Source organism: Dromiciops gliroides, chromosome 1 (assembly GCF_019393635.1).
Source record: "Dromiciops gliroides isolate mDroGli1 chromosome 1, mDroGli1.pri, whole genome shotgun sequence".
NCBI lineage: Eukaryota > Metazoa > Chordata > Mammalia > Microbiotheria > Microbiotheriidae > Dromiciops > Dromiciops gliroides.
The window spans coordinates 710,220,135-710,231,393 of record NC_057861.1 but is presented as its reverse complement, the minus strand read 5'-3'; the positions used below and the strand labels follow the sequence as shown (position 1 = coordinate 710,231,393).

Here is an 11,259-nt window from a genome sequence, read left to right as displayed (position 1 = left end):
TAAAAGAAAACACAGACCAAAAAAACCCAAAACCAAACCAAACCAAGGAAAATAAAGTTTTTTTTAAAAGTATGTATAGGGGGCAGCTAGGTGGCACAGAGGATAAAGCACCGGCCCTGGATTCAGGACTCCCTGAATTCAAATGCAGCCTCAGACACTTGACCCTTACTAGCTGTGTGACCCTGGGCAAGTCATTTAACCCTCACTGCCCCTCCCCCCCAAAGTATGCTTCCATCTGCATTCAGATTCCATGAGTCCTTTCTCTGTATGTGGATGGCATTTTTCATCATGAGACCTTCAGAATTGTGTGACAATGAATTTTAAAGAGGAAAGGCTTCAGCAAAGAAGGGACACAAGCCCCAAACTCATATTACATATCAATTATTTCCTAATCATTCTGTGTATAGCTTCCTTTGATCACATGTGTTTACACGGTAGTTTTCTCCCCTATTTGACCGTAATCCCTTTGTGAGCAGGGATCATCTTTTGCCTCTTTTTGTATTCCCAGCGCTTAGCACAGTGCCTGGCACATAGTAGGTGTTTAATACATGTTACTGGATATGTCAGTTACAATTCTTATTGTTTATGAATAGGCAGCAGCGGGTCCTTTTCTCTTTTTCCAACCAGTGACACTACTTTTTTGCGGGGCAATAAGGGTTAAGTGACTTGCCCAGGGTCCCACAGCTAGTAAGTGTCAAGTGTCTGAGGTTGGATTTGAACTCAGGTCCTCCTGAATCCAGGGCCGGTGCTTTATGTACTGCGCTACCAAGCTGCCCCTTGAATGCCACTTTTAGGGGGTCGGAAACTGTGATGTCCCTGCTATAGGGGTTTCCTCTCCCTGGGTTTTAGTGTGAGTTGTTTGGTGCACAGAGAGGTTAGATGACTTGCCCAGGGTCACACAGCCAGGATGTGGCAGAGGCAGCTAGAACCCAGGGCTCCGGGACTTGAACCACTGCGCCACCCTGCCACTTTCGAAGGGCACTTGGAAAGTGAGCTCAAGGGTTGGCTGCACGAGGGGCAACGCTTCTTCAGCTCTTTCCACAGAGGTCTAGGTTTGGCCCAAGTTCAGTCCGAGACCTTGGAAGCCAAGGTGGCCGGGTCGGGCCGGCGCACGCGCGCTCCCCCTAACGGCCGTCAACAGCTGGGCGCCCCGCCCCCCCTCCTCCCCCGCTGAGCGCATGACCCCCTCCCTCCCAGGTTCTCTGCAGAGTCAGGCGGGGGCGGCCTTCAGAGTGCGCACGCGCATTGCCGTCGGCTCCTCCGTCTTCCGGGAGCCATCGGGGCCGGAGCCAAGAGCTCGCTTCCGGCGTGGGCGGCGCAAGCGCGCTGGGTCGGGTGGGGGCCATGGCGGGGCAGGAGGATCCGGTGCAGCGGGAGATCCACCAGGACTGGGCAAACCGCGAGTACATCGAGGTCATCACCAGCAGCATCAAGAAGATCGCGGACTTCCTTAACTCGTTCGGTGAGCGCCCGGGAGAGAGGGCTGCGCCTGACGGGAGTCGGTGGAGGCGGCTGCCCCCTTGCCCCACAACCCGCACTGTCCACCCCCGGCCACACCCCGACCTCGCGCCGGGCCTCCATCCGTGACCCCGGCCCTGCACCCCCAAAGAGTGGGGGCGCCCTTTGGCAGCTGGGCCCAGAGGAGACGATCTCCCCACTTCTGGAGCACTTCCGGGAGGGGGGAGGGAGGGAGAATTGCCCCGGTCACCCCCAGGCTGGGAAGTGGGGAGGTCACTCGTCAGGTAGTAAAATCTCTGCCCCTGCCCCCCCCCCCCGGGGCTCCCACTCGAAGGGGAGCCTCGGCTCCGGCTGAGGACCCATGGAGCGAGCGGAAGTGCAAGTTCCTCCGGGGAGCCTGGGGGAAGGGTGCGAGGGGAGGGGAACGGGAAAGGCCGTCTGCCTCCCCAGGGTGGTCTCGGAGCTGAGTCTCGAGGGGGATCGGCCCCCTTAGTTTGTAAACTGGCCCAGAGAGCCACGGTTTGGGCGAACGAGGGCATTTATTAGACGCTTACTGTATGCAAAGCCATGGGGTGACAAACAGAAGGATCTCCCATTCTAATGGGGGGAGAGAGCCCATATTCGAGCTTTCAGCTGCAGAGCAGATGGAGAGAGTCAGTGGCCCTCAGGGTAACTCAGCGAAGTGGACGGTGATGCCTCTCCCTCAGGAAGTAAGACCAGAGGTTCCATATCCAGGGCGGTTTCTCCTCCATCAATTCTCTGGCTCCATTTACTCTTTCTGCGAGTATTTATTGAGTGCTGCTATGTGCTGGGCGCTTTGGGGGAATATACAAAGGTGAATAAGACCCTGCCCACAGAGAGCTTGTAGTCTAGTGGGAGAGAGGAGAAATGTCACTGCCTGCTAAGCACCCTAAGTGGAATACAGATTGCCTGAAGAGAGGGGGCTCTTTTTTTTTTTTTTTTGGCAGGGCAATGGGGGTTAAGTGACTTGCCCAGGGTCACACAGCTGGTAAGTGTCAAGTGTCTGAGGCCGGATTTGAACTCAGGTACTCCTGAATCCAGGACCGGTGCTCTATCCACTGCGCCACCTAGCCGCCCCCCAGGGGGCTCTTAAGGGAAAAATTATAGCTATATTTACTTGTGGAATAGGGATTAGACTTCAGCAATTCATTTCAGTATATGACTTACTCTTTGCAAGGTGATGTGCCAGATTCTGGAAATAGAAAGGTAAAAGCTTGACAGTCCTTGTTCTCAAGGAGCTTACATTCTATTAGGAGGATACAACATAGATACAAGATAGTTTGAGGTGGGACAAAGTCCTTACTGACCATAGGGAGGACCAAGCTAGCCTTCACTAAGGAAGAAGCCTCTGAGCTAAACCTGGAAAGAACATAAAAATTTCTGAGAGTTAGAGATGAGGAAGAAGACTTTGCAGTCATTGCAAAGAGTTGGATTGTGTAAATTACATGAAGGCTGAAAATAAAATGAAGAATTCGGGGAACTGCCAATAGTCACATATATGGCATACATGGAAGGGAGGGTAATGTGAACTAAGTTTAGAAAGGTGGGTTGGACCCAGGTTATATAGGATCTTATAGGCTGAGGAATTGATATTTGATCCTAAAGGTAACAAGCGAACCACTAAAGAATTTTGATCAGGGGAATAATATTACCAGACCTATACCTCAAGAAGATTATTTGGGCAGCTTATGTGATTGAAAATGAGATTGACTGGAAACAGAAAGACCAATTAGAAATACTCAAGATGATAGGGGAGAAGGGCACGAACTAGGATGGTGGCCTTGCAGTGGAGAGAGAAGACTAATTGGAGTTGCAGTGGGGATAGAATTGAAAAAACTTAACTTGGTAACTGATAGGATATGGAGGATAAGGTAAAGGAATGATTTAAAGCTGACTGTGAGGGCATGAGCTATGTATGTCTTCAACAGATATAGGGAAAGTTGAAGGAGCAACAGTTTTAGGGAGTAAGATAATGAATTCTGTTTTGAACATGTTCCATTTGCCCTGACAACAGAATATTCAGGTGCTATCAGTTGATTGTGGAGTTGTAGAGTTGAGAAATATTAGGACTGGATGTATAGATTTATCATCTGATCAGAGGTCATTGAGTTCATTGGTGCCAGTGAGATCACCGAGGGAGAAAGTGCAGAAAGATGAGAATCGGAACACCCACTTCTGGAGAGGTGGGAAGTGAATTGCTGATTCCGCAGAGGAGTTTGAGGAGCAAGTAAGTAGTCAGAGAGGTAGGAGAAATAATGTCATAGAATCCAAAGGAGGAGCAGTTTTCCAGGTACAGAGAATGAGTTGTTGGTTAGCAGTGTCCAAAAAATGCAAAGATGAAGGAGAATGAAGACTGAAAAAAGACTGAGATGTAGCCCCTAGGAGATCCTTTCTTGGTAGCCTTGTAGAAAGCAGTTGCAATAGAGTGGTGAGGCAGATTTCAAGGAGTTGAGGACTGAGTGGGTGGTGAGGTAGTGGAGGTGGCATAGAATTCTTTGTAGGGATTTGGCAGAAAAAGCCCTTAGCAATATGAGATAGGAGCTTGAGAATATAGCAGGATCAAGTGGAGGATTTTTAAGGATGGTGGAGACCTGGAAATGGTCCTAAGACAGAAGGGAAGGAACTAGTAGTCAGGGGGAGGTTGAAAATGAGCAAGAGAATGATTGATGGGGCCACCTCCTGGAAGAATTAGGAGGGTATCTCCTATTGGGGGCATGAGTATTGTTGGTGGGGGGAAGGCCCCTTTTCCTTAGTGACTGGAGCTGGAGGAGGAGAGGCCTGGGGAAAACAAAGGTTTTGAATTGAGGACAGAAAGTGCTCTATTTTCTCAGTAAGGTAGGAGGCTAGGCCATCAGCAGAGAGATGGGATGGGGGAAGTGGTGGTGGTAATATGTATCTGGCTTTAAAAGGTACTGTGGAGTGTATGTGAGAGTTAGAAGAATGAAAGGCTTGCCGTGTAGCTGTGAGGATCTGATTATGATTAGATAACATGAATTTGTAGTGGAGTCAGGCAGCACGGCTTCCTCTAGGGACCTTCCCTTCCAGAGAATGGGCAGAAAGGGCAGGTGGGTGGTCAGGGATGGTGCAGGGATGGTGCAGGGATGGTGCAGGGATGCGTATTTGTAGGGCCTGAATAGCAGGTAGATAAAGGGGACAGGAATTTCTAAGATAGAGAACAATGCCTATGACGTCAAGACTGAAGGGAGGAAAATGAGTCCAGAAAGGGGTGATGGAACTGGAGAACAGCAAGGGATTGAGAGCCTGGAGGAGTGAGTAAGAGATTTGGGAGAAGTAAAGCAGATTGGGAGATGTCAGGACAAGAGATTATGATCAGGGAGGGGAATGTCAGAGTTCAAAATTATGAATGCTCAGTCTGTATCCCGAAGAGGAAAGGGACAGGTGTGTACAGAAGTATTTCTAGCAACTCTTTTCATTGTAACAAAGAATTGGAAACCAAGTAGGTACCCCATCAATTGGGGAATAGTCTAACAAGTTATGGTGTACGGCTGTGAAAGAATACTATTGTGCTTTAAGAAGTGATAAAGGGGCACCTAGGTGGTACGGTGGATAGAGCACTGGCCTTGGAGTCTGGAGGACCTGAGTTCAAATCTGGCCATAGACACTTAACACTTACTAGCTGTATGACCCTGGGCAAGTCACTTAACCCCAATTGTCTTTAAAAAAAAAGTGATAAAGAGGATGTTTTCAAAAAAAATCTAGGAAGACTTGTATGAACTAATCAAAAGTGAAGCAAGCAGAACCAAAAGAACAGTTTATAAGGTAATGACAATGTTGCAAAAACAATTTTGAAAGATCAACACAAAAACCAACTCCAATTCCAGAGGACTTGTGATAGAACATCTACCCCCATTCAGATAGGGAAGTAATGGACTCAGGGTTCAGGTTAAGGCTTTCTTTGGGGGGGGGGTGACCAATGTGGTAATTTATTTTGCTTGACTCTACATGCTTGTAATGAGTTTGGTTGCTTTTTCATGGCAGGAAAGGGGAGAGAACTTGGAGCTGAAAAATAAAATAAAATTGAATTAAATAAACAAAAAGAAACACTTAGAAGTGATAGTAAGCTATTAGGTATAAATATACTGGAGCGTGGCTTAAGATGGAAAGAAAATTAGGTCATAGGTTGAGGAGGACCAGATGTGCCAGGTGATGTGAATCCACATATTGAAATAATAGCGCCTACCTCAGGGTTGTTGTGGGGATCAAATGAGATAATATTTGTAAAAGTGCTGGGGGGGGGGGCGGGGGGCTAGGTGGCACAGTGGATAAAGCACCGGCCTTGGATTCAGGAGGACCTGAGTTCAAATCCAGCCTCAGACACTTGACACTTACTAGCTGTGTGACCCTGGGCAAGTCACTTAACCCTCATTGCCCCACAAAAAAATAAAATTAATAATATAAAATTTTTTTAAAGTGCTTAGTACAGTGCCTAGTTCGAGGTAGATGCTATATAAATGCTTATTCCTTTACCCTGCCTTCCGTGTGTAGTAGAGCAGTCTGACCTCGGTGGCTTAGTGTCCAGTTTCTTTACTCTGGAGAAGGATGAGGCCTGGAAGTAAAAACAGTTGTGGTAACTCAAATGCCACCTCATCCAGGAATCCTTCCGTGATCTCTTTAGCCCTCACAAAACCCTTTCTCTCTAGAGAATGAATCACAGACCTAGAGGCCAAAGGAACTTGAGAGGCCGTGTAGTCCAACCCCCACATTTTACAGATGAGGAAATCGAGGTCCAGAGAAGTTAAATGACTTGCCCAGAGTCACACAGAGAGTAAGTATCTGAGGCGAGACTTGAAGCCAAGGCCTTTGACTCTTTTGGCTTCACGTGATTCTGCTTTTTGTAGCTATCTCTGTTCTCGGCCAGTCTCTATCAGACTACTTCAAGGCAGGATCTTGTCTTAGCTAAACTTTGTATCCATCCCACATCAGAGATACTTAAATGTTTGTTGATTGATTGGTTACTGTGTTGGAAAGAAGGGAGAATTGTCAGAGTTGTAGAGAGTCAGGTGGCTGGCATTGGGGATGGTGCCAGGTTGTAAAGAATGCCTTTCGTGTATCCTGAGAAATCCAGAAGTGGCTGCTGCTCTCTAGATCGATGGTAGAAAGCACTGCACCAGAAATCCTTCTAATCCTACACTGTAGCCGTTAGGACGTAAGACATGTTATATGCCTTATTTGGACCTTAGTTTCCTCACATGTAAAATGAGGGTTTTGGACTAAACGACTGAAAAAGTCCCTTCTCACTGTAATATCCCATGATTCTCTGAATTGGAAAAAGTTAACATCCCTACCTCGTCGAGTCGCATTGAAATCAACTCAGAAAGTTGAGGACTTTCTGACTTTGAATGTTAGTTCCTGATGTCTTGGCCTTCCCTTGTCACCGGGGGAACTGAAACTAATACATTTCCTCACATCATTCTTTGACTCAACAATTTCTTTAACTTAAAGGCTGATGAACTCCTGTGCTGTCTGTTGGGAGGTCAGGGAGAGTGAGAGGATCATTGACCGGGTCTTAAATTTGAATACAGTAGTTAGTGATATTGGAAGTGAAAGCTCAGAAAGAACCCAACCCTTCTGGTGTGTAATTCTTTTTTTTTAACGAGGAGACATAAGAAGATTGTTTCTTTTAAGTTATGGCGTACACACATTATTGTGCTTCAGAACAAGAGATGAAGCTCTCTGAAAGTAGAGCCTTTTGTATAAATCAAGAGGTCTTCTTTCTAAAATTTAATAATAACCTGACACTACAATTTGCCACATTTTGTTCACCAGACTTGTCTTGATAATTAGGATCAGATGTGGTGACATTATTTCTGCATGGATGAGCACTCAAATCACAGTCATTTTATTAATTTAAGTGACACATCATACTTGCTGAATTTAGAACTGAATAGTCTTATGTCCAAGTATAGCTTAAAGGAAAAAAAGGTAGGCTTTTACAATTTGGACATAGGTTTTACAGTGGAAACACGTTTTTAAAAATCCATATGTATCTAAAATGCTGTTTGTGAAATGCCATCATCGCCCCGTTCATAATTCTTGTCTTGTTAGGGTTCTTCCAGTTGGCAGACTAAACTTTCAGAGCTCTGGTTTTTGAAAAGTGGAAGGGTCTCAATTTTGAATATTGTCATGTTTTCACCGTTTTATTTTATTTTGTTTTTTGTTGGGTTTTTTTGTCTTTTTGTTTTGTTTTTTAAATAAAGCTATATAAAGCTTGTGGATTAAACAGAATAAATTTCTAAATTAAAAAAAAATCCATATGTATCAGTAATAGTGTAATGTATTTTCTTTAACTTTTTTCCTTCATACTGAAAGTGTTCTTGCTGTACCTGTGAATTAAATGAATTTAACCATAGGAGTGTTTTTTGTTCTAATCCTTAGTCGTCAGAGGTGGCATGACTCTTTAAGCCTAGTCTGTGTACTTTGCAGCTTGATGAAATGTGGATTTTGTGATTGGGTGTGACAGATGGTACAGGGAGGCTGTAGGAGGCCCCATCCCTTTGAGAAGGTAGCTATGTAATGCCTTGATGATTGAGGGGGAATCACTGCCCTCCCCAGAAGGGAGGCTGCTGGGGCCCCTTACTTTTGAAATAGAAACCAATTTTTCAGCCCAATACTTGGCTTTCTGAGCTGTGCTCCTTCTGTGGTAGATTAAAAAGAATGTGAATAAATATCGGGTGGGGCTAGGAGTAGGGTAGTAACTTCTGTACAGTTCCTGCTTCTGAAATAGACGGCCAAATAACACGCTTGTGATTGAAATAGTGCTTTGAGATTTATCAAGCGCTTTTCTCAAAGCAACCCTGTGAGGTAGAAAAATGAAGAGACTGAGGCTCAGAGAGGTTCTATGACTTAAGTCACATAGCTAGTAAATGTTGGGGTTAACTCTCTTGTCTTTTGCCCCGGACTTGGTTGGGGCACTGAACTATGTAGCTACAGTTGTAAGATCTCTCTGTCCCGTGGCTATGCTTTAAACATTCTACTTGAGGTCTCGGTTCCTCTTTTTTAATCAGAATGGTTTGAGTCAGTGTGTTGTGATGTTGACTTTGAGCCTTCCGTCTCCTTTTACTAGATATGTCCTGTCGATCAAGGCTTGCAACACTAAATGAGAAACTGACAGCCCTGGAACGGAGAATCGAGTACATTGAAGCAAGGGTGAGCATGATCCTTGAGGTGGGGCAGAGATGCCCAAAGGAAAAGCTTGTTTGGGAGTTCTGGACAAGGGGACTAGATTTGCACCATCTCTAATCCTCGCAAACTGACTCGTGTCCATTTTCCTTTGACAGGTAACAAAGGGCGAGACCCTTACCTAGACCAGTGCCGCACACCTGCTGGACAGTCGCCTTAGAGAACACAAGCCAGTGTGAGAGAGGCGCCAGCAGACTCCAGCTCCTTCCTGACTCCTTACCGAGTGCCAGGGCTTGTTCTTGCTTTTCTGTTTTGAAAAATGTGGCCTTTGGGCTCTACCATTTGCATCTGTGGGTGTGTGGAGTGGGGGAGAATCCAGGGGGAACTCTCGGAAAAATCAACATTGGGCATTTTACTTAAATGACTTTTTTTTACTTGGAGATATTTGTCAAAGTGGCTGAAAAGCTGGAAGTTTGGGACCCTCCTTAAGATGTCCTTCTCAACCTCTTCTTCAGTCCCTGCCCCCTGCAGCTTCCCTGGTTTGAGATGGCTGAACAGCGTTTCCATCAACCCCACACTGTGGTTTCCAGAAGGGCTCTGTGTTCATTGCCCATCATTAGTGGGGGTGCTGAACTCCATTCTGAGGGAGAGTGGTGTCCGGGTGTGTCCGGGCTGACACCCTCCGCCGGGGCGCTTTGGCTGCCATAGTGTTGTTACTCATCTGCCGGGGAGATGGGGCTGGGCTCTCACATGGCTGGAGGGGCCATTTTCAAAGTCTGTTTCTTTTTTGTCATGTGAGGTGTCTCTGCCTGTCATGTTTTCCCAATAAACTTCTCAACTTGATCTGATTGATGTGATTGAGGTCGGCGAAGAACAGAAGAAGATGGGACTGGCCCCTTGGTGGGGGGACACTTGCAAGCCTTTTTGTATGTTGTCTCCACTCGTCTCCACAGCCATGGCCAGTGCTGGATAGCTGTCTGAATGGTCCTTCCGTGGTGTGATGGAAAGACCTTGGGATTTGGGTTCAGATCCCAGCTCTGCCACTTTCTCCCTATCTGACTTTTGGCAAGTCATCTGCCCTTTCTGGGCCTGTTTCCTAATTTTCAAAATGTAAGGGTCGAATTAGATATGACCCCAAGGTCCTTTCCAAAATTAAATGGTCATACAACCCAGGGAAATCACATGAGAACATAACATCTACTTTGCCCTAAGCCCATTGCCAAAACTCTTGGGAGAAATTTTTTATTCAAATTGGAAATAAGTATAGTTCATTGTAGACACAGCTCAACTTGCTATTTTAAATGTTCTGTTGCTGTTGCTGTTGTTGTTGTTATTGCTATTATGAAAGAGGCATCATGGCCTCAAAGCCAGAAAGACCTGGGTTCACGTCCTACCTCTGACACATATTAGCCGTGTGACCTTGAGCAAGCATTGAACGTCCCCTGGGTAAAAGGAATTTGCTCATTTGGGAATTCTCTGGACCAGTGAAATCACAGGTCCAAGCTCTTCTTCCTAATTTTGCTTAGTTACAGCAGTTGCTGTTTGAATGTTACTACAGGTGTCACCAAAAAAAAGCACTTTACAATCATTTTGGTTCATTATTCCTGCCTCCAGTGTCTTTGAGAATTGGGATGCAAGTGTTTCTTGTGCCTCTAGTCCGGATTACCTGTGGCAGCTAGGTGGTGCAGTGGATAAAGCACTGGCCCTGGATTCAGGAGTACCTGAATTCAAATCCAGTCTCAGGCACTTGATACTTACTAGCTGTGTGACCCTGGGCAAGTCACTTAACCCCCCCATTGCCCTGCAAAAACAAAATAAAAAAAAAAACAGATTACCCAACATGAGTTAGAGGCTTTAGTGAAGTGGTCTGTCTAGCTAGACAAGTACTTTACACATGCATGACTGCCTGTTTTAATTTCCTGTTGCCAATATTTTCCTTATAAACACATATAAGATTTTAAATTTATTTCCAGGGTGCCATGGAGCAGCCTAATATATTCTGCTGCTAATAGTAATTCATTGTAGGGGCAGCTATGTGGCACAATGGATAAAGCTCTGGCCCTGGATTCAGGGGGACCTGAGTTCAAATCCAGCCTCAGACATTTGAGATTTATTAGCTGTGTGACCCTAAGCAAGTCACTTAACTCTCATTGCCCCGCAAAAACCAAAACCAAACAAACAAACAAAAAATAGTAATTCATTGACTAGAAACAGCAACCAACAGCACCTGGTCCCTTTTCTCTGGACATAATGTTTTTATGTGATGCTTTAGTGTGCTTATTTCCCTAGGCTTCCACTCATTTTCCCTAGAATTTTTCAAAGTAAAATATCCTGCTTGGGCCACCATTTCCTCCCTATGCATATTTCTGTTTCTCTACTAGAAGATAAGCATTTTGGGGTCTGGGACTTTGTTTGAATCTGTATGTCCACAGCTTAGCTTGGTGTTTGGCACGTAAATACACTTAAAATGCCTTTCCATTCATTCAGGTGATCCTTTATGCAAGTGACCCAGGGCATAACTTGGCATTTTGGCCATCCCTACTTTCATTTTTCCGGCAGCTAGGTGGTGAAGTGTATAGAATGCCCATCCTGGAGTTAGGAGACCTGAGTTCCAATGTGGCCTTAGGCACTTACTAGCTG

The 11,259-nt window shown here is 45.7% G+C and overlaps 1 protein-coding gene across 1 annotated transcript; it reads left to right on the top strand.

Moving 5' to 3' along the window:
- Nucleotides 1–1,286: 1,286 nt before the first annotated feature.
- On the top strand, nucleotides 1,287–9,462 carry BRK1 (BRICK1 subunit of SCAR/WAVE actin nucleating complex). The gene is made up of 3 exons (XM_043976772.1): nucleotides 1,287–1,462; nucleotides 8,564–8,646; nucleotides 8,778–9,462. The coding sequence occupies exons 1-3, from the start codon at nucleotides 1,345–1,347 to the stop codon at nucleotides 8,802–8,804; spliced, it is 228 nt and encodes a 75-aa protein (XP_043832707.1). The 5' UTR covers nucleotides 1,287–1,344; the 3' UTR covers nucleotides 8,805–9,462.
- The last annotated feature ends 1,797 nt before the right edge of the window (nucleotides 9,463–11,259 follow it).